Consider the following 24,491-nt stretch of genomic DNA (forward strand, 5'->3'; position numbering starts at 1 on the left):
AAAGAGTTTCGCTGCACCACAGGGAGGCGCTATAACATTAACAAAACGCCCCAAATCATCTGGCTCTACTGCGAGGAAAAAAGCATTACATCACCCCTGCTGTAAAAATAGACTAAGAATTGCTTCTTGGGTTCTTGAAAGTGGAGCATTTTGCCACCTGTGTCCAAGCTGTTAATAGATAATGACATCATCTGAAACGGCTCACGGAAAGCAGGATTTGACACCCGGATGGACTGAATGGATGAAGTTGCTATGCAACCTGGTCATCTGAATTAGCCAAAGTGCCCTTGAAATTCTCCTCCAGTGTAATTCTTTGTGCTTCGCCTTGCTTTTACATGAATGGACGGAGCGGAGTCACATTTGTATGGTCTGAATTGCGCAGAAAACGTGGTTCTGGAAGTTCATTTACTTATTCCACTCCTTCATTGTATAGCCTTAGTGCTCATACAATCTTGATTGAGATGCATGTGAGAATTCAGGGCTGTTTAAAGCATTTGCACTCAGTTTTGCTGAGATGTGTGTAATGCTTCACACGAGATGTCCATGCATTTTAAAATGTGAATTTGTATGTCCATTTCCTTACAGACTGTTGAATGCCCTGTGGAGAAAAGTCACCCAATGATGGATCTAAAGATTAGAAACCAATAGCCTACATCAGGACATCTGAATTTGCGTAGTTATCAGTCACACCCCAAGACGTGTCCATCCTTTTGGCGTGCATTAATATGATAATGATATGGAGGGTGATATTAGGAAAGCATACGTTTCATCTCGTCTGTCTGTCCTTCTCCGTGTATAATCACTCTCTGCCTGTGTTTGATGAGCAGGGAGAATTTCATTAAACCACCGATATGGACTTGTCTCGTTCGCCGTGCCTCGGGCTTCCTCCGAGGATCTGCCAACATATATGTGTGCGCCGCTATTCATATATGCAAACATTTCTGTCAAATCTCTCAGCACCTGACAGCAGTGTGAACCCAATAAACCAGAGGCAGATAAGAGCTGGCGTCAGTAGGCAGAACTAATATTATTTTGTGCAGTGGAAAGCGTTTATCTGTCACGGACTGAGAATTGATGGTTTTGTGTCACTTTTGTTTAATATGATGTGGTAATCTCAATATGCCCACTGGCTCGGGCTCTATTAAAGTTCAAAAGATTATCCAAATTAAAAATCTCATTTGAAATATTGCTTTTTCCCAATATTTTGACTGGAGGTGGATTCTATTGGATGCGATATTTCTCACTTAGCAATCCAATTAACATTTTATGTTTGACAAACTGCAACGATGGCAAATAGGAACGGGGCTGCGAAACTGTGAAATCTTATAATGGGGCTTTCAAAGATACTGAACTTGCTGCAATAAAACTTTTTTTAATTTCACGACAGATGAGATTTAAATATGGGCTGTCAGAAAACAAAAGCAGAAAACAGTTTCCGTATCTTTGCGGTGACAGTGGATGTCAGGGCTCTTATCGTGAAGACATATTTTCATTCATCGTTGCATAACACTGAATTAGCTCTATAGTGATTGCTTGCCAGAACGTGTCTAGTAAGTGTGTTCCTGTATGTCACATCACGGGTGATCACAGCACACTGGCCTGCAGAAGCATTGACTAAATTAGGCACTTGATCACCTGTCAGCTGCTCTCTTATCAGTCTGCATATTTTATAAGTGTAATTTTATACATGTAAACCATATGTAATATATTTATAATTAAACAAAGAGAGTCTCTTTTGCATATCACAACTAGCTAATGAAAAATACAGATACACTAAAAGTTTGGAAACACTGACTGCTTTCATTATCATAATTTTTCACAAATGAAGGTTGTCAGAAATGGAACAAATGGAAATATGGAAGTGACGTAGTGACCAAAAAAACAAACAAACAAACAAAAAAAAACTAATCAAAACTTTTTATATTATTATTATTATTTTAGCTTCTCTAAAGTTACCACCCTTTGCTTTCAACATGAGGTACATCCTGGGATGCTATACTCTTAAAAAAAAGTATCAATATTTTGAATTAGTTTTATTTTTATATTTTCTGTTTTCATTTTCATTTCAGTTTGTTTCATTTTATGAATTTGACTTTATTTATATATATATATATATATATATATATATATATATATATATATATTATCATATATATATATATATATGTTTTTTTTTTTTCAATATTTTATTAGTTATTTTAATACATCAAGTTAAACAGTTAATATAAAAAAAGTTTAAAAAAATGTTAAAATACCTTAAGTTTGTTTGTTTATTAATTTATTTATTTTCAGTTTTTATTTTAGTTAACTATAAAAAAAAAACCTGGTTCATACTGGATGTTTAACCTCACTATCTGGTAACCAACAATAAAACAAACAAATCATGAATGAATGAATGAATGATTTTTTTTTTTTTAATTCATATATAGCAATGTCTACACACATCTAATTTAAAATATATAGGATAATGATTTAATAAATGCAAATAGTTTAATAAAATGCAGCAACAACAACAAATTCTGTCAAGTTTGCTCAAAATTGATACATCTGCAAATTTGCACAATTACTGAAGAATCAGCATCTATCAAATAAGGACCAACACTTGTCATATTTTCTATATTAAGCAAAATAAAAATGTAAAAATACAAGAATGGAATAACACTGTATTTGTTAATGTTGCATGCTATCGCATCAGTTAAACCGTTATACTTATTGGATTATAGGTGTCAGAGACCTCAATTGTCTCCCATTCTTAAAAAAAAAAAAATTAGTATTAGTAATGTTGCATTTTAAAGTCTTTCATGGATACACAGCAGTAAGCTCTTAATTGTGGTTTTAAAACCTTGAGCAAATCAGCATCACTCACCAGTGGCAAGAGTTCATAGGTTCAGTGAATTTCAGCAATGTGCAGTTTCTCAGAGCAGCGAGTCATTTTCCACAGCTCAGTCAATGGAGCATGTCAGTTTCATCATTTCTCCAAACCCCCACCTCACAGCGAATAGACCGCTCTGGTGTCACAGACCCTCCATGTATCCTCCGGTCTCTCTACTCCATGCAGTTTGAGCTGAGATACTCAAGCACACTTACAGTGAGTTGTCGGTCAGTGACGTTGTAAGGCATAAGTGAGGATGAAGTGAAAAACCGACCTACCTGCTCAAGATGACCTCAAGGTTAGTTTATCATTTAATCACCTTCATTTTGCTCGAAACTTCCATGGTTTTCTTTCTTCTGCAGGACACACACACAAAGAAGAAGAATGTTTCAGATGTTTTTTATCTAAAGTCAGTGAGAACCAAAACACACCTCAACAGAAACCCAAAAGCTTGTCCCAGTACCCATGCTTGCATTCTTGGTTACTTGAGAGTGTGTGTGCATGCCAGGAAGTTCACAGGACTAAAAAAGGACAAAGCTCAGTGCCCTTAAAGGGATAGTTCACCTAAAAATGAAAATTCTCATCATTCACTCACCCAAACCTGTATGAGTTTCTTTCTTCTGTTGAACACAAAAGAAGGTAATCTGAAGAATGTTTCTAGCCAAACCAATAGAGATTAACTCACATAGTATTTTTTTTTCCCTTGCTATGGAAGTCAGTGGTAATCCACATGACTCCAGTCCATCAATTAACATCTTTTGAAGTGAAAAGCAAACAAATCCATCAAGATGTTTTTAATCTTCAAACTCTGGCTTATGGCTAAATGGATCCTCTATTCATAATATTGCTTTCTCCAATGAAAAAGTCTTCTCGGCTGAATTAGGAGAGAAATATGCACTGATCAAACACACTTTATAGGCACAAAACAGTTCCAAACAAATTTGTTGGTGGATTTTGATGTGAAAGGACAGCAGGAGATGAACTTTTTCACTGGAGGAAGTGTTACGGTGGATTATGGACTCATATTTTGGCATTGGTTTAAGGTTAATGCCTTAATGATGGACACATCTCACTTAAGATATTAACTGACAGACTGAAGTGGTGTGGATTACCTGTTGATTATTGTGATGTTTTTATCAGCTGTCTGGGCTCTCATTCTGAAGGCACCCATTCACTGCAGAGGATCCACTGGTGGGATGCAATGCTAAATTCTGAAAGAAACTTATCTACATCTTGGATAGCCTTTTTCAAAGATATTTCATCTTTTTGAGTGAACTGCTCCTTTAACATCAAACCTCGTTGCTTCTTGATCGTCACATGACCATATGTCTTTTGGTTTGCGAATCTGATTGAATGCAATGTGAGTGAGGACCTACATTTGAATCTGTCCATCAGAAGAGAATGAGTAAATGATGACAAAATTTTCATTTTTGGGTGAACTGTCATTTATCACTACAAAATGGATAAATATCTCTTTAGGCAGTACATGTGCATGATATCAAACATTCAGGATGAACTGCCACAATTGATACCGTGACTAACCCACACCATCCCCAACATTAAAATAATGCATATGGGTAGGTCATCCTGAGCGCATATCTTCAGTACACCCAGACACCCATCAACACGCTGTGGCATTCATCTGGTGTTCCTTTTCTAAACAAACGTGTGTTAACAACCTGCCAACACATTACAGGCATCAAGCACATGACCTAAAGCTGAAGACAAACAACATTTCTTCCCTTCTCACTCTTGTTTTCTGAATATGTGAAGCCGCAGAGGAGTGAACGATTCTTGATGATGGCTCTACATGTGGAGCGCTGGTTAATTGATTGTTAACAGCCCACGTACTGTGACTGTTATATGAGGGAAGGTGACTCACAGCGAGCCCTCGCGAGAGAAAGAGGGAGAAAGCGGTTTAGTGGAAGCAAGGAACAGGGTTGGGATGAGTCATTGCTGCTTCCTTCATCTATTTACAGTCACTCAACCTGCCTACTGATAGACAATATGAAAAGAGATAGCTGTTTTTACAAAAGATCATACCTTTCCGAGTGTGGTTTTCTTTCATTCACAACATCAATGAATGAAAAGGTGCCCATGAACATGATCTTTTAGAATACTGATAATACTACTACTAATAATACACAAAAAGTCAAGTGGATTGAGTATGCTGACATTTATTTATTTATTAGAAGAACATTTATATACACTGACAAAATGAGACGATAAGACTAGTCAATCGTAGTGTTGTGTACAGTAAATCCCATTTATAATCTTTCACACCACTGCAGCTCATGAAAGAGTAAAGGGCAAAAATGCAGTAAGAAAACAAAACTGTTCCCTGATATCTTATGCATAAGAGCAGAATATCTGATAGAAAAGATAACAGGGATCCAGAAATAGAGAGGTTTGTGGATATTATTGTGAAAGACTGGCATTTCTACAGTGTTTGCAAGGCAGCTCTGTATTGATATTGCTTAAACATTCTGAAGAGGGTTTCTAAACTAATAAGCTAAATTCTAAACCTTATCCTAAATAAAGTCAAACTGAACAATGTAACATCAGATTCCATTCGGACTTGTGTTTAGAACCTTCAGCTTAAGATTCCAACAGTGATGATATACTGAATTCCAATTGGTTTTGTATTTGCATGTTTGCATCCGGAATTGTGATCTTTTCTTTCTTAAACCATCTTTACACGTTAAATATAGTCTTTATACTGGGCACAGAAGATGCTTTAAATTTAATTATCTATTGATGACTTTGAATATATTATATTTTATGTATATACACTACCGTTCAGAGGTTTGGTAAGCTTTTTTGTTGTTGTTGTTTTTATGCTCACGAATATTGCATTTATCTAATGAAAAACACAGTAAAAATGGTTATACTGTGAAATATTACAATTTAAAATTCTACATTTGTTTCTGAATTCAAAAAGTTTTCGTTTTTAATATACTTTAAATGTAATTTATTCCTGTGATGCAAAGCTGAATTTTCAGCATTATTACTTAAATCTTCAATGTCACATAAGCCTTCAGAAATCATTCTAATATGCCGATTTGCTTCTCAAAAAAATAAAATAAAATAATAATAATTACATTTTACCCATGGTAAATATGAACAAAAAAGGCTGTTAAAATTAATCTGCATTGTTAATCCTTTTGATCTTTTATTTAAAAAATTCACAAAAATCTAACCTTTCATTGGATAATAAGATTTTTAAAAAGGGGGGAAATGTCATTATGAAATAAATGTTTTTCTCAAATATACGTTGGACACAGTTATTGGCACCCCTAGAAATTCTTTTAAGTAAAATATCTCTGAAGTATATTCCCATTCATATTCACAATTTTAAGCACTCCAGGGTGATTATGAACATGAAATTATCCAGCCATGGCTTCCTGATTCACAAAAATATAAATAGTAGGGAAAACAAAAGCCTAATTCCCTTAATCATCCATCACAATGAGAAAAACCAAAGAATATATTTCTGATGAGCAGCAAAAGATAATTGAGCTTCACAAATTAATGAAGTGGCTTTAAGTAAAGAGCTAGAGCAGTGAAAATTCCCATTTCCACCATCAGGGCAATAATTAAGAATTACCAATCAACATAAAATGTTACGAAACTGCCTGGAAGAGGATGTGTGTCTATATTGTCCTAATGCACGCTAAGGAGGACAGTTTAAGTGGCTAAAGACTCTCCAAGGACCACAGCTGGAGAATTGCAGAAAATAGTTGAGTCTCAGGGTCAGAAACACCTTAAAAACAGCACCTACTGTACATCAACACATGTTGTTTGGGAGGGTGTCAAGAAAAATTCTCCTAGCTCATTTAAAAACACCAGCATATTCACTTATCAGACACAACTGGAACTTCAAATGGGACTGGCTTCTATGGTCAGATGTACCAAAAAAAAATTGCTTTTTAGCAACAAACACTCAAGATGGGTTTGGTGAACACAGGGATAAAAAGTGTACAATGAAATACACTCACCTAAAGGATTATTAGGAACACCTGTTCAATTTATCATTAATGCAATTATCTAATCAACCAATCACATGGCAGTTGCTTCAATGCATTTAGGGGTGTGGTCCTGGTCAAGACAATCTCCTGAACTCCAAACTGAATGTCAGAATAGGAAAGAAAGGTGATTTAAGCAATTTTGAGCATGGCATGGTTGTGGTGCCAGACGGGCTGGTCTGAGTATTTCACAATCTGCTCAGTTACTGGGATTTTCACGCACAACCATTTCTAGGGTTTACAAAGAATGAAAAACATCCAGTATGTGGCAGTCCTGTGGGCGAAAATGCCTTGTTTATGCTAGAGGTCAGAGGAGAATGGGCTGACTGATTCAAGCTGATCGAAGAGCAACTTTAAGTGAAACAACCACTCGTTACAACCGAGGTATGCAGCAAAGCATTTGTGAAGCCACAACACGCACAATCTTGAGGCGGATGGGCTACAACAGCAGAAGACCCCACCGGGTACCACTCATCTCCACTACAAATAGGAAAAAGAGGCTACAATTTGCACGAGCTCACCAAAATTGGACAGTTTGAAGACTGGAAAAAATGTTGCCTGGTCTGATGAGTCTCGATTTCTGTTGAGACATTCAGATGGTAGAGTCAGAATTTGGCGTAAACAGAATGAGAACATGGATCCATCATGCCTTGTTACAACTGTGCAGGCTGCTGGTGGTGGTGTAATGGTGTGGAGGATGTTTTCTTGGCACACTCTAGGCCCCTTAGTGCCAATTGGGCATCGTTTAAATGCCACGGCCTACCTGAGCATTGTTTCTGACCATGTCCATCACTTTATGACCACCATGTACCCATCCTCTGATGGCTACTTCCAGCAGTATAATGCACCATGTCACAAAGCTCGAATCATTTCAAATTGGTTTCTTGAACATGACAATGAGTTCACTGTACTAAAATGGCCCCCACAGTCACCAGATCTCAACCCAATAGAGCATCTTTGGGATTTGGTGGGAACGGGAGCTTCGTGCCCTGGATGTGTATCCCACAAATCTCCATCAACTGCAAGATGCTATCCTATCAATATGGGCCAACATTTCTAAAGAATGCTTTCAGCAACTTGTTGAATCAATGCCACGTAGAATTAAGACAGTTCTGAAGGCGAAAGGGGGTCAAACACAGTATTAGTATGGTGTTCCTAATAATCCTTTAGGTGAGTGTATACTACTGTATTTTTGATGTTGTGGGCCTATATTTCTGCTGGAGGTCCTGGGCATCTTGTTTAGATATGTGACATCTTTGATTCTATCAAATACCAACAGATAAAAAATCAATAAGTGACTGACTCTGTTAGAAATCTTATAATGGGCCATTTTTGGATCTTCCAACTGTACAATAATCCAAACTCAAACCTCAAAAACAACACAAAAATGGGCCACTGAGCACAAAACTAAGCTTCTGCTATGGCCATTCCAGTCCTCTGACCTGAACCCTATAGAAAATGAGTGTGGTGTGGTGAACTGAAGAGAAGAAGCACCATCATGGAGCTGGGAATCCAAAGGGTCTGAAGTGATTCTGGATGAAGGAATTGTCTCTGATCTCGTCAGGTGTTCTCTAATCTCATCAGGCATTATAGGTGAAAATTTAGAGCTGTTAAACTGGCAAATGGAGGTTTCAAAAAGTATTGAATAAAAGGGTGCTGTTAATTGTGGCCAATGTGTATTAGAGAAAAACATTTATTTCATAATGATATTTCTCCCCATTTTAAATTCTTATTATCCAATGAAAGGTTAGATTTTTGTAAATAAAAGATCAAAAGGATTAACAATGCAGATAAATTTTCACAGCCTCCTTTGATCATGTTTACCAAGGGTGCAGATATTTTTGGCCAGGACTGTGTACATATATATATATATATATATATATATATATATATATATATCAATGCTGAAAACAGTTGTGCTGCTTCATATTTTTGAGAAAACCATGATACATTGATGAATAAAAATTTAAGAGTGTAAAAAAATGGTAAAATTACAAATTGTTAAAAAAAAAAAAAAAAAAAAAAAAAAAAAACTTACTGACCCAAAACTAGTCAGAACTTTCTTTTGCTGCCTTGCAACCACGTAGTGGCTCTTCATTTGCTCAAAACTGTAATACTGTACAAAAATACAAAAATTATTTTGATGATAATTATACAAGTGCTGGACAACAGATGGCACAGGTACTTGCCAATTTAATTCTCTTAGCACATAATTGTTAAACACAAATAAGACACTCCCCAATTTCTCATTGAAATAAACAAGGAGCTTTTGTTGACTGCTTCAACAGCACTCTTGAACAGGCAATGTCACACAGCTCTTTTACGAGCACTGCTGAACTTTATCGTCCCTAGCGAGAGGAGATACTCCTCCATCACTAGAGACCAGGCTGGGAGGCTTCATTACAGGGTCTGCTGGGCTTCTTATTGCACTCGGGACTCTGGTTCCCCCCTTTCGTTCTCGTCTTGAGTCTTCCTGTTTTGTGGGAGTTGTGGAGAAGTCAGACATCAGGATTCCACCTGCCATCAGAACCCCACCCAGAGTGAGAAGCCCCGTCCCGACCAGCACGCATATGTGAAGTGAGTGATTGTGATGCATGGCCTGCCGGTCCACGAACAGCAATTCGCCCTCACCGAAAGCCTCAATACGAGTGGGGATGGAATAGCCCACTGTCAGGACCACCAGCCCCACTGACAGGAGCACGACACCAATGGCAAGTGAGACCTAAGGGTGAACAAGTTTTATTTAGTTTATAATAACCCTGCTGAAAAGACCAGTCAACACTAAAAGGTGTTGCGGTTGCTTGATTTGATTGACAGCTGGTGATGTGAATCTGAAAGTTAATCACTACTGATTATGCATATGTAACCCTGGACCACAAAACTAGTCATAAGTGCCATTTTTTTTAATTATCTGTAAATAAGAAGATAAATAAGCTTTCCATTGGTGTATGGTTTGTTTAGGCAATATTTGGCTGAGATACAACTATTTGAAAATCTGGAATCTGAGGGTGCAAAACAAATAAAATAAAATATTGAGAAAATTTTAAAAAGCTTTTAAGGTTGTCCAAATGCAGTCCTTAGCAATGCATATTACTAATCAAAAATTAAGTTTTGATATATTTACTGTAGGAAATTTACTAAATATCTTCATGGACCATGATCTTTACTTAATATCCTAATGATTTTGGCATGAAAGAAAAATCTAGAATTTTGACCCATACAATGTATTGTTGGCTATTGCTACAAATATAAGACTTAAGACTGTTTTTGTGGTCTAGGATCACAATACATATTTTCAGTAGTATTCATTTTGATAAAGAAAGCGTTTCAAAAACACCTTCCAAAGTGGGATGCGAATCATAAAACAACATGCAAATCATAAAACAACATATACAACATACTGTATATCACAGATGCACAACACAACAAAACTTCATTCTTAAAAATAAAGTTTCTATATTGGCATTACTGGCTCCATTAAGAACATTTAACATCAGTGGAACCTTTCCATGTCACAAAAAGTTCTTCAGATCATTAAAATGTTCTTCACACTAAGAAAAAAAGAACTGTTCTTTCAAGAACTGTTCACTAAAAAGTTATTTTGGTAACCAAAAATGGTTCTTCTATGGCATTGTTGATGAAAACCACTTTTTTTAACCTTTATTTTTCAAAACTGGAAAAGGGTTCTTTAGATTCTCAAAATGTTCTTCACGTTCACTGAAAGGTTCTTTTGGGAACCCAGAATGGTTCTTTTATGGCAAGGTTGTCCAAACCTGTCCCTGGAGGGCCACTGTTTTGCAGAGTTTAGCTCCAACCCTACTTAAATACACCTGAACCAACTTATTTAAGACATTTAGACTTAAATGTCTTGGCAAGTGTGTTGAAGCTAAACTCTACAGGATATTGGCCCTACAAAAGCCACTGCACTAAGGCATCGCTGCCAAAAGACCCTTTTGGAACCTTTATTTTTAAGAGCCTCTGGTCCTCTCTGATACCTTCCAGAAGCTAGAGCTCCACCGCAGCGGTGATCTCTGGCCCTGAAAGTCCTCCTGCTGCTCCCTCATTGAGGCTGTGCACTCCTCGTAGAAGTGGTGTAAATAGGAGCGCACTCCGAAAACATGACAGCCGGAGTCGACGGCCTGACCGGACCCACAAAACTCAGAGCAAGAGGCCATCTCTCAGAGCTGTGATTACAATCAAACATCATTAAAAGACATCCTAAAATACTGAAGAAAGCAGTTCTTAACCTTCTCAGCTTTAATAGTCATAATTTGGAGTCATACAGCAGTTTACTGCATTTCTCAATGTGACTCCAATTCATCTAAGCCTATTAATCTTTTTTATCTTTTTTTTTTTCAGCCTTTTCACAGAGTCTTAGACCAATAGGCTACAATAGTGCATTTTTTTCACCACAGCCTTATGTTCTCTCTAGTCAAGCAGGACCAATTTAATTGTATTTTATTGCACAGACAGACAACTTTGATTAAAATTACATCTTGTCAAGGGTGAATTAACCCTTTAACCTAACATACACTTAACCTAACATTTCTCACACAGTTTTAATAACTGAAGGTTTCATTTATTTTATTTTTTTGAATGTCAGCCGTATCCATGTCTACTATAGTTGAAGTGAAAAACCACCCACTGATGAAACACACACACACTCTCAGAGACATAAACACTCCACTGCCTGTCATTCTCAAGAGCATCATACCGTAAATAATTGCATTTATATACAATATAGTTTGCATCCAATATTTCCATAGATTCGCTCATAGTAATACCCAATGATACTATTTAACTGTACACTAAACTATAGCTTACACCCTTGGTTTTTGGATTAAAATGCAGTTTAAACAAAGAGTTTATTTGCTCTATAATTAAGTTTAATCAAGCCCTTCATATTCTGAATACTCAGGAGGCACTGCAAATGCTTCATTAGCTAAAACTGAATATCAGAATAATGAACACAGAGGCTTAAAAAGAGAGTAATGCAAATTAGTTCATAAATCATTTTGCAGATTAGTCGTTTATATGCAAGCCAGGGCGCGAGTTTTTGGTGGGTCACCCGCAAAGAAAAAAAAAGGAAGAGGAAAAAGAAAGGTTTTTATATAAACGTATGCTTCAAGAACATAAAAAAAAGTGTATTACGAAAAAATTATTCCTCAGAGCACATATTTAGCAGTAAATAGTCACACAGAAATGTTGGACTGAGGAGGTAGCCATAGCAACAGCAGCAGACCGCGAGATCATTATCAGACAATTATATCAGCGAACATAAAATAGGTCATTATTTATTACCATAAAGTGGATTCATATCTCACAAAACCTTTAAAAGTCAAAGAAATTGACTAAAAGTCGACTCCCCTTGAAGCTCTGTACAGTAGCCCATATTTTGCATTCAGGGAATCGAGGAATATCACAAATGTTTACAATAGCCTATACTTATCCGAAACACAACCATCTACAGTATCACAAAGTGTGTATGAGAATGACTCAATCCACTACTGCATGTTTACGACAATACATCTGCAGAAAAAAAAAAAAAAAAAAAAAAAAAAAAAAAAATCAATCATCGAAATTCAAAACACTATCTACACGATCAAACCTTATAAGCACAAGTTTATGCAAATCGTGCTGCACGGAATCGTTACATTTACTGCGATTATATCAAGCGAAGAGATGCTGAAATATCAGCGACAGCAATAAACATGTCAATAAACGCAGAGTCAATAAAGAGGATATTTAACGAGTCTGCGTAATTATAAATCACAATGGCAACAGAACATTAAAATGCCACAGGCAAAGGATATTGAAGATACGTTGCTATTAAAACTAATTTAAATGACATCCCTCATATTATATTCATTTTCATAGTCGGTTTATGATAAGGCGCTTGCCAAGCAAAACTATGCATCTGTTCAAATCTATCTTATTGTTTTTTAATATAAAATAGGTCAAATAAATTAGGCTACTACCGAATGTTCAGTAATCGATCCTTGTTGCTTGTTTTCGTGTCTTCATCAGCCAAAGTTTACATCTGCTGGAGTGCGCACAATGCGCATGCGCGTCTGATCTCCACAGCCTTTACACACTGTAGTCTATATGCTCTTTCTCATTCGTTTTATTTACAAATTGCGACATCTACGTAAAATAATTATAATAATTAAATGAAAAATAATGTACAAAATACGTAATGTAATGACCTTTTAGATGCATGTGTTCCAACCTGCACAACTTATCTAGCCTACTTGTTCTAAAATACAATAAAATAAAATGAAAAAGAGTGTTGTCAGAACGCAACACATAACATAACATATAGTGTCGTAACTGTTGGTAGCATTCATTTGTAGGCTATTACAGGACGTGTCAATAACACATATTAAATAATAAAAAAGCTAATAATTAATAAAAAAAAATAATTTTTTTCTCCACCACCCCCACTAATAAAACAACAAAAAAAAAAAAAAAAAAAAGATTAAAAAAAAAAAAAAATGTTTTAAGTGCTCTCAGGGCATTTGTTAGCAATGTTGCAACATCATAAGCCATGTTCAAGGTTGTGCAGCCATTATGAGGCTCTGAATGATGGAAATTACATTTTTGTAGAAATTCCACAAACTCTTCAAGTAGTTCTATGCCTGCTCATTACGACTAACCTTGGGATATGTTTTGTGGTTAGGAATGCTTAGAAAAGTTAATGTCCTCACATGACAGGTTATGTTCATGTTAACAGACTCTCCCATCTTCAGTCAATAAGTGTTATTTCCATGGTTACACAAGCAGTTACGAAGAGGTCACATTCAGTACTTTAAAAAGCTTACATTTTCCATGTAGATTTAAATATTTCCTTTCAAATGTGGCAAAATGTCAGTAAAAGTATGAAAACAATGTCTTCGAACCAATCACATGCCATTTACCATTCACCAACCATTGCTTCGCATTGTTTGTCTTGTACAAATTATGTTGGGTTATAAATGAAACAGCTTCATGCAACACTGAGAAAAGAAAGAATCGTGTCAGATTTTATATTGGAAAGATAATTAGAGCTGTCCATGGTGCTGAAGCTCCAGATTGACAGCTGTCTATTTAATTCTGCTAATGCATACGGTAAAGTAGATTTGAATATTGGCAATGCACACATATTCTAAGTTGTTGCAGACGCAATGAAGAAGAAAAAAAAAATTCACGATGCAGTCATTTTGCAGTCTTTCTTCACCAACTGTCTCATACCTTTTTTCCGTACACACAGGACGTGAATATTTAAAGTGCGGGGGCGAGCGGCAGTCCTAGAGCGCGCAGATAATGTGCTCATTATGTCGGTGAGGCGGCGAAGCATAAACGCTATCAATGGCAATGCCATCGTTTCCCTCTCACCCGTGATATACGATGCGCTTACACGGCTGGCGTCGTGTGGAGAAGCCAACGGAGTTCAAAAAGTCAAGAGACGCGTCTCCTGATGTAGCGGGACCCAGACAGTTCGCCCGCGTGCCAAAATGGAGATGTTACATCATCTTAATGGTCAAACAATGGGGCGTTGCGATGAATAATACATGTCATCTCAACCTAAGCCTAGCCTATTTCACGAGGGCTGAGGTAAACCCCGCGTCCGAATATGCAATAGTATGCAAAAGCAGTATGTCAAATGGATGTCAGAATACGAAGTGGCCATGATACAGTTAGTGAACAGTCCTGTGCGCAACCAGAAGGAATTTTGCTATTATATGAGGCAACTGAAGCTGAGAAACCATTAGATTTGAGAAGTTGAAGAAGGTGGAGACAGCTCTTTTTAAGTGTCAGAAGTCAGGGGGTCTTGAGCACTGCAAACAATTTCATGGAATAAATTTATTAGAGTTGTCAAAGTATCATAGTTCATCCAAAACTTTCTGAAAAATTACTCACCCTCAGGCCATCCAAAATATAGATGAGTTTGTTTCTTCACTGGAACAGAGTTGGGGAAATTTTCCATTTGCTCACTCAATGGATCCTCTGCAGTGAATGGGTGCCGTCAGAAACGGCTGATAAAAACACAAAAATCCACAAGTAATCCATGCCACTCCGTCAATTAGCATAGTGTGAGGCGAAAAGGTTCATGTTTGTAGTTAACAAATCCATCATCAAGTTGTTTTAAATGTAAACTCGCTTTTGGCAAAAATATGAGTCCATAATCCACAATCTTTCCTTCAGTAAGAAAAGTCCATCCTCTGTTGTCCTCTTACATCAAAGTCCACTGATATATTTATTTAGAATGGTTTTGGAATGTTTTTGCCTGTAAACAATGCTTGATCTATGTATATTTCTCTCCTGATTCAGACAAGACATCTTTTTTAATGGATATTACAATATTATAGATTACATATTTCTAGCTGGAAGGAACTGTTTGAAGCTGAAAACTTCTTGATGGATTTGTTTATTATAGACATGCAGCTTTTTGCTCCACAAGACATTAACTGATGGACTTGAGTGGTGTAGATTACCTGTGTATTATTGTGTCTTATTGTGTTTTAATCATCTGTTTGGACACTCATTCTGATGGCACCCATTCACTGCAGAGGATCCATTAGTGAACAAGTGATGTAATTTCTAAACGGGTAACTCTTCAAAAAAAAAAAAAAAAAAAAAAAAAAAAAAAAAAAAAAAAAAAAAAAAAAATTCTGATAAAGAATCAAACTCATCTACATCTTGATTGGTCTGAGGGTGAATACATTTTCAGCAAATGTGAATTTTTTGGTAAACTATTCCTTTTCTCATCACATTTGCATTATTACAGCTTCATTCTGCTTTCTAAAGTCTGGTTTGAAACCAAGAGATAAACTGTGATTTTTATTATAATTAATAGTAAAGTGAAATAGTGGAATAGGAATAGTTTGCATTTGTGCTGTATATCTTGTATATCTAGTAGTTTCCCCTCACCGCTGTGGCTTTTCTCTTGCTCACTGTGCCACTAAACTGCTTTAGAATGGTATTTGTTATGTAAATCATATGCAAATAAATGTAAATTTAATTGATTTTTTTTCCTCTTCTGGGTTACATCTAACATTACTGTAATAGTAGACTGAAGAAGAAAAAAAGACACACTGTTAACTTAATACAAAGTAATAGTTTAATCATTTCTTCAGGCTTTTATATAATGACAATAAAAAAGCGAATTATTTAATTCTGGAAACATTGTCTTTTTAATAGCACTCACTATATAAAGAAATCTTTTATAGTGTACATGTAAATATATCTCCCTTTATAAGTTAGGAAGGGGGTCCCTCACAAAGGAATCATCATATCATAATATAATCATAGGCAACAAATAAGGTAATTTTTGAGGATAAATTGCACTAACGACACCCAAAATAATTATTTTTGTGGTTATTGGTAATATGTTAGTAGGTCAAAAACATTTGGGTCAAAGGTCAATGCCAGCATGCCAGATGAATACATGTTTACATACAGAATGTTCTCCGTCAGCGGTCATAAAGCTCTTTATTTAATTCAGCAGACATTCCACACTTTATCTCTGTCATCTGTTTGAGTGTCTGCTTTGTGTTATTCAAACTATGGAAGGTTTGCAGTTTTTTTAACATCATAAATAAACAAGCAGGAAAAACAGTATGATTCAAGCTTATTGCCAAGATAATGTAGTTTCCTTTCAGTCTTGAGAGTTTATATTCACTAATCCTTCACCTTCCTGTCATCGCTGCTTACATAAGGATATTGTTTTCTCTCTTTTTCTGTCTCTTTTCAGACAGAGTGGCCTACATTTCACACATGGAGGTTTGTGTCTGAGAGATGCTGCTTGCACAACTTGGAAGGAAATGTGTTGAGTTAAAATCTCAAATCACCTGAACGCTAGATGGCGCTATCATCCCAGACAGCTCATGACAGAGCAGCTCTCGGCTTTGTTTTGTCCACGAGACACACACTTAGTCATCTAGAAGTGCCAAGTGGTGCAGCATTACATTTTGTAGACACATTTCCTCAGGAATGTACACTATGTGAACAAATGTTCTTTGTTATACATTTTTGTTACTATATCACAAACATTCCTTTTACTATTTCTAACTCCTAAAAAAAATCTTCTTAGACATCATGATTTGATTTTAACAGTCAAATGCTTGCAGCGCCACATTAACAGTCCAGAGGAGCAAAACCCATCACTAATAAAGGGCACATTTATAGGTTTCAATCCACAGAGGTAAACATGTCATACATGCCTATGAATCCAGTGTTGGCACGGCGGACGGCTCGCATCCTCTGCTCAGCCCTGCCTGCACCCCTGCCATCTGTCCCAGTGTCCTACACACGCAGCTCGCTCTGCACACAGCCCCAGGGCAGGAGCGGGGGGGAGCGGCGGCACAGCAGCCCCGACATCTGCTGCTTCCGTGGGCTGCATGGATGCAGAGGCCCCCTGGGTCCCGGGCAACAGCGGCAGAAGCCAAGCAGCCACAGCGTCCTATAGGGTACTATTGTCTCTCCTCCACATCGTGGTGGCGTCTGAGAGCATGACCCGTGTCAGCGATCGCCACTCACGCTCCTCTGGGTGAAGGGTGGAAGGCGTTTTGTGCCATTTCCCTTGGTCGTTAGGCTGTAAGGTCAATTTGACCTGAATTAATATTAAAATTTGTGAAGCGTGACATTTGGCATACAGATGCATTGTGCATGTAGAGGTTTAAAAGACACTTGCAGTATTGATTTGACTGCACTGACAGAACTTGAACTGAACTGAGTTATGGCACAATTTTTGGTAGCACTTTAGTATAGGGACCAATTCTAGCTACATTTTCCAACTATTAATAAGCAGCAAATTAGTAGTTTATTGAGGCAAAAGACGTAGTAAATGGTTTGCGAGAATTGGACCTTAAAATAAAGTGTGACTGAATTGAAGTTCCATAATTGATTCATTTATCAAACTAAATTACAATTAAGATATTCAATCATTCAATGCAATTGATCTAAACAATTATACTGTTGCTTTCTGTACAGCTGCTATTCAATGTTTCATAACTAATGAATTTGCAATATCGACACTGCTATTAAACTGAATTGAATCAATACTGACTTGAGCTGAATATCTATACTGTTGGCTTCTGTAGAGCTGCTTATAGCCGAATTGAACTTGATTCATAATTGACTATTTTACACATTTACTGAACTTAACTGACCCAACACTGACCTAACTAGAGCTAAATAATGATTCTATTGCTTTTTCATTTCATAACTGATACATTTTTGCAATAGTAGTACTGCTAATAAACCAAACTGAATCAATATTCAAGTGACTTGAGATGAATAATGACACTATTGCCTTCTGTTGAGCTGCTTGACAGCAGATTCGAATTTATATGATATTTGAAGCTTGCATCAACTCTGCACGTGGCAACTCTGCTTTGAAACAATCTGTATTGTATAAAGTGCTATTTAAATAAATGTGACTTGGCTTGTTGAGACACAAAAAGACTTCATTAATTATTTATTGTATTAAAAAAAAATCACCCTGGAATAAATGTAAAGATATTTTTATTTATTTATTTATTATATATATATTTTTTTCTACGTTCTGCCAAACGATTATGGTAGCACTTAATTTTACAGTCCTGTTCTGCATGTACATACTAAGTGTAATGCATTTATTAAAGCTATTACAATAACTGGGTAATGACTAGGTACTAACCTACCCCCCAAAAACCTTATCTTAACTCATGTAGTAACCTAATACTACCAAGTAAGTTCTTGGGTAAGTACACTGTAAGTACACGTACTGTAAAATAAAGTGTAACCAAAGTAATTTACTTTTGTACCTTGAACTGGGTTTAGTCCCATTAAAAAAAAGTCATTGGTGTTCGGTGATGGGTTTTTGACTCAAGGTCTGAATTTTAAAGTCACACCAGAGGTGTTTCAGCTGGGATTAGGACCTTGCTTTCTACAGACCAAAGTTCTTCCATACTGACTGAATCAATCATTTCTTTTTGAACCCTGACTAATACACAGAGGCATTGTCATGCTAGAATACAAAAGGATCCTGTCCAAACTGGTACTATAAATTTAGAAGCACACAATTCCCTAGAATATCATTATATGCTTAAACAATAAGATTTGTGCTCACAGAAATTACTAAAGCAGTCAAACCTGTTCAAGGGGGTGTCCCAATACTTTTGCCAATGTAGTGTGTAAGGGACACGCCCAAAATCACTTATAATATCACTGGCTGCATCTTATGAGTTCCTGATTTTTTTCCCATTTTCTTTTCTTTTCATTATGCCTAAGAATGTCTTGCGGGAATTGCTATTCTTTTGTGGTGTGTACAAGAAGTGCTTAAAAAGATGCAGCATTGTGAAAAAATACCCGTTTGTGATGAGCCTACCTATGAATAATAAATATTAGACGTACTTTGATACTCTAACACTGTAAAAGGAAAAGAATCAAACTCTCAAGGTCTTGTTTTTCTTCCTAGACACTGCGCTGGAAGCCAGGGCATCGCTCTCTCTCTCTCTCCCTCCCTGTGTCTCCCTTTTCCATTTGCTTCCCTGAGAAGCAGGGTGCACGGCATAGCATCCTCTTTTATCTCAGGAGCAATCAATAATGTATGGGACTCCCGGGCTCTCTATGGAGAGGAGCTCCAGCGTTGCTGCCGCTCTGCCGTAGCACTCGGCACTGACAGCCCCCGCTCAGCACCCCGTCTGCCTGCCCCAGCCCGGGCCTCCAATTAAACACAGTACTTAGAGAATCCGGCAGCTCGTGTACAAGCCCCCTCCTTCTCTCCCCACAACCTCTGGAGACCCCCTAACCTACTCGCCCACACCGTATTGATCTTCACGCAGATGTAAAAGACTATTGAGGTCATCATTCATTTTTTATCATTCCCAAGAAAAATGTCAAAACGTGTGGCAAAAAAACAACTGTGTCAGACGTAATGGGCTCGGCTGCAACAGCGTGGGATGCCGGGATGCCAAGGAATTGTGTCAAACTGGATGAAAAAAGCTTGGTTCTTAACTTTGTAACTCTACATTAAGGGTCATTAAGCTCAGAAATGCCTTTCTATAACAGTCTGACTTATAACAAAGATGCATTCACCACGAGGTGAATGTTGGCCATTCTGCAGATGTGCTATTGATGAGTGCGCTCGAGCAGATGTGGACTTTGACGAGCTTTGTTGTGGTCACTGCTGAGAGCCGGTAATGACAAACACTGACGCTGCGCAATGCATCAGCCTGTAATAAAACATTCAGAGGGTCCCACTGCGCTGCAGGCCCGCTGACCAGGGCTAATCGAAGGTGCTTATTCAAGGCACTTTCACATCGATATATATTTAAATGCACTTAAACTATTACCTGATGTGGTCTACATACCAAACACACTGCTGAAATCATTTTTAATCAATATTTTTTCCCAAGTAAAAATATGTAAACACCCCTACAACAAGATAAATTTACTTGCAAAATATATTGAGCCAAATATTTTTTTTTTCTTTTTCAGCATATATGAAGGAAAAAGCAGTGTAGATTAGGAAGTGGAAAGATAAATTCAAGACATACAGTATTCTGGAAAAAAAAAAAATTTAATGTTACTTTTCTCAAATCTTTATTTTTTATTTTCTTTATTTAGGAGTTTTATTTTAACTTTTATTTTATTTTGAAATAAATAAATAACAAGATTATAATATAAAGAGATTATAAAAAATAGTGACATTAAGCATTTTATAGAAGAATACCCCTTTTAATGGACAGTTACACTATTTTTAGGGGGGAAATTGTTTCATTGTATTTACACAAATAAGTACTGAGTAATGGTGTACTTTATATGTAGTTATTATAGGGTTAAGGTTTGGTATAATGTTAGTTAAGTTGTAAGGTTAGTTTAGCTTGTAATTATACATAATTTATTATTACTAATTATTACTATAGTAAATACGTTTAACGTGTTACTAAAAATGTCACTGTTAATCTTTTATTTTTTATGGCACTAAAACACTGTCATACTGTCATCAAGTGAACTTATTTGTTAAAAGTTTTTAGAAATTTTGAGATAAGATTTTTTATGCAGTGTTCATGGTTAGGGCATGCCTCACAAAGACCTTTGGTGAAAAGAATATCTTTCACACTCCCCCTGCCATGATTCTTCAGGGATGTCTTACCTACATGTCTGTGACACTGACCCTCCCTGTGATGACCACATCCTCCTCATCTGGAGGATACATCACATCTCAGTGTTGGCAGAATGATGACAGCATGTCTAATCTAACCCAGTGTGGATGTGAGCAAGAGGGGTCTTATCCAGCACACAAGCCTTGAGTTTCCAGCCTCTGTGGGAACGATGTGATAAAGTGGCATGATATTCCCTCCAGGAGACGCCACGAGTGGAAAAAAAGAGCACTGGGGTCTGCGTCAACATTAGCCATTAGCGTCCCACAAATCAGCTGGGTTAACGGGGGGAAATAGCTTTCAGACTCTCCCCTCTGGAGGAGTGACAGAGAAAGGGCCCCGATAGTCCTGCACAGCTAGCCATTCATAGACCCCCAATTTATGGGCGACCCCAGAACAGGGCATCTTTGTGCAGAGGCCTTCACTGTACTGAATGCAGTCGCATAAATTATGCTTTTATTGGGCACCTTGCCCATTCCTCTCCATAACCTCAGCTAAACTTTTTCCATTTTTGGAGAGCATGTTACGCTTTGACTTTCTCCTCCTCACTGCAAAAAAAACAAAAAACAAAAAAAAAACTGATATGATCATTAAGTCATAGCAACATACGTTTTTCCATTAGCTTAACTTCATCAAAATAATTTCAATTCAGTTCAATTTCAAATTCATTTTATTAAGGATATGATTAGATTTTAAGTTTAATGTAACTAAAAAAGGTTAAAAGAGTTACAAGTTAGTTAAAATAGCTTGCACAGCCAATTTCATTATGATAAAATCATAATATTATGAGAGTATAATATTTTTTTTTCGTATGCACAAAGCATTTTTATGTTTTAGAAGAATAACACCTTACTTTTCTCATTTTATTTTCATAATATTATGACTTTAATCTCTTTATTCTTGTAAAAAATGATATGATCAGTAAGTCAACATGTTTTTTTATTACTTTAACTCGTCAAAATAATTTTTATCAATTTTAAATTAATTTCTGAAATGATATGAAGTTCAATTACATTTTTAAAGTTTAATATAACTGAAAAAGTTGAAAGTTAGAGTTGAAACGACTTGTTCAGCCAATTTGATTATACTTAAAATAACATAATATTATGAGACTGTTTTAGTAGGCACATTAAGCATTTTCAGGTTTTAGAAAAAAATGATACAGAAAATTTGATCATATAAAATCATATTATGACATTATAATAATAATTATAATAAATTTGTTTGCTGATTAACCTTTCAAAATAATTTGACCAATTTTAAATTTGACCTGATTTTTTTTAGGTCAGTCTAAGGCCCCGTTTACACAAGTGCAGACCCTGTTTTAGTTTGAAAACAGCGGGGTTGTGTTTCAGTGTAAACGGACCAAAACGTAGACTTTTAAAAACGATGGCGTGGCTGCCCATATTCACTCTGCGTATCCTTGACGACCATGTAAACAATAACATCATGCACATTGTTGTACCCATAGATGCATAGGTAGATTCCCCATTCGATCGCTCCAAGCACATAGACGCGTCCGCTATCTTAATAATAGGGAATCTATCTATCTATCTATATCTATGGCTGTACCTGCATGAATGGTCACGTGACATGCATTTTAGGTTGTGTAGTGTAAAAGGAGATCGTTTCTGAAACGCAGTGGAAACGCCAGTGTAGACAAGGATCGTTTTCATTCTAAAACGCCATTTTAAAACGAAAACACACTAGTGTAAACAGGGCCTAATATAACTAAAAAAGTTTGAGTTGAAATGACATACAGGCAAACTGATATAAAAATCATAATATTATGACATTATATAATTATAATTATAGATTAATATAATATAAAATAATATACACTTAATATACAATCATTATAATATTTTTTTTTTAATGTGAAACTCATCAAAATAATTTTACCAATTTTAGTTTTTAAGTTTTAATACGAGATTCAACCTGATTTTTTATATTTAGTTTAATATAACCGAAAACCGGTTGAAATTGAAGTTGAAATGACTTGTAAAGTCAGTTTTAAGTTCAAGTTGTTTTTTTGGTTTTTTTTGGCCTTTCCTTTAGTGTCTTTCTTGGTAAGTCATCAGTAGAAATGAAACATCATGAGCTATACTGTATGTTCATGTACATAACTGCCATGGTGACTCATTAAATGTCGAAGTTCGACATATTGGCTTTTTTTTATATCAATCCATATTTCCTACTGAAAGATGGTCTGTTGAGTTAATTATCTTGCTCCGTTTCCATACATAGAGGCTGAAATGTAGTGATAAGAAGCAGAGTTCTGTGCTTCTGTAATGAGCTTTACTATGAGTAATGGATGTAGGCTACAGCACTGGGTAATGTCAATGACAAGACTCCAGCACTCTCTTAATTACCTGCACATCCATGCCTGGCGTAACGTGGGTCCATCTCCCCACTGAGTTGAAGGATCTGTCAGCCCTCATAAAGGATCCTGACAAACTGGGGTACGAATCGGCCCCCGTGTGGATGATTCTGCTGGTCATCACCGTTAGCTTGACCTTTTTTGCTCAGCTAATGCCGTCCCAGAGCTGTGCGATTTTCAGAAACTTCTCATAACGTGGAGAGAACAAAAAAATGTGATGCATCAATGAAACATTACATGAAATACAGAGGAGGCATCACTCACGGCGGTGTGAATCCACTGCACTTCCTGCACCTGTCTGCATGTAATGAGGAGGCTTTGGGTCTTAATGAAATTTAGCATTGCTCTCGCTGGAATTAAAACAGCTGCTGCAATCTGCAGAGATGGAGGTGGGCTGACAACACCTCCATTGGTGCTAATTAGACCAGCCAAGGAGAGGAAACTCACAGAGCATATATTAGGAAGGACCATTTTGCCAAGAAACGTTCAATATTTCCATACTGGCAGTGCAAAACAATTAGCGACATTCAGCATGAAATGTAACATAAGGCGGGAAAAGTTTGGTGAAGAATTTCTTCTCGTTTATTTCGAGCTCCTGAAGCTGCTTGTTAATGCGGAGTGAGGATTATGCATCCTTTTATTAATACAAATGATGCTTGGATTTTAAAGTGGCAGATTGTCAAAGCATTTTCCTGCCGTGCGCAAGATGTGGAACATGTCTGGGCAAAGTTCCCGCTCCTTTCTTCCCTGTTTCTCCCATTATCACTATTGTTTCCTAACGGACAAAAGAAGAAAAATGGTAGAGAGAGGAAAAGAGAGGGAGTAAGACGCAGAGTGTTTTGATCTCAGTGTCTTTCAGAACAGAAAGATTCAAGCTGAGCACTGGCACACAGAGACGCTCACCTCACAGGACATATACAGTGACTGCAGTGTTTAATAGTTTTACTTTCGGTCCTTTGTGGTGTTGGTGTAGTTTTGCCAAGAGAACAAGACATGAATAGTTTTTTTTTTTTTTTTTTTTTTTTTTTTGCTTTTACAAATGTTATACATGTACATTAAAGGGTTTTTTTCTTCCCTTTTTCTGTCCC

General features: G+C 36.7%; 1 protein-coding gene and 1 long non-coding RNA gene across 5 annotated transcripts in view; both read right to left on the bottom strand.

Moving 5' to 3' along the window:
- The window catches only part of LOC109052383, a 198,364-nt gene that overhangs the window by 7,799 nt on the left and 166,074 nt on the right, over nt 1-24,491 (bottom strand). Inside the window, exons 5-6 of one of the 4 annotated variants that reach the window (XR_006157301.1) lie at nt 3,151-3,228; nt 2,867-3,064 (exon numbers count right to left, since the gene is read on the bottom strand). This is a non-coding gene — a long non-coding RNA (uncharacterized LOC109052383). Of the gene's footprint in view, nt 1-2,423; nt 3,083-3,150; nt 3,229-24,491 lie in introns of those variants that run through there. The other 3 variants (XR_006157302.1, XR_006157300.1, XR_006157299.1) reach the window with 3 other exon arrangements.
- nrsn1l (neurensin 1-like) lies at nt 9,074-12,998 on the bottom strand. Its single transcript, XM_019123774.2, has 3 exons — nt 12,876-12,998; nt 10,893-11,081; nt 9,074-9,619 (listed from the first exon to the last, which is right to left on the bottom strand). The coding sequence occupies exons 2-3, from the start codon at nt 11,070-11,072 to the stop codon at nt 9,218-9,220; spliced, it is 582 nt and encodes a 193-aa protein (XP_018979319.1). The 5' UTR covers nt 11,073-11,081; nt 12,876-12,998; the 3' UTR covers nt 9,074-9,217.

The sequence above is a fragment of the Cyprinus carpio genome, chromosome B19, assembly GCF_018340385.1.
Source record: "Cyprinus carpio isolate SPL01 chromosome B19, ASM1834038v1, whole genome shotgun sequence".
In the NCBI taxonomy this organism is placed as follows: domain Eukaryota; kingdom Metazoa; phylum Chordata; class Actinopteri; order Cypriniformes; family Cyprinidae; genus Cyprinus; species Cyprinus carpio.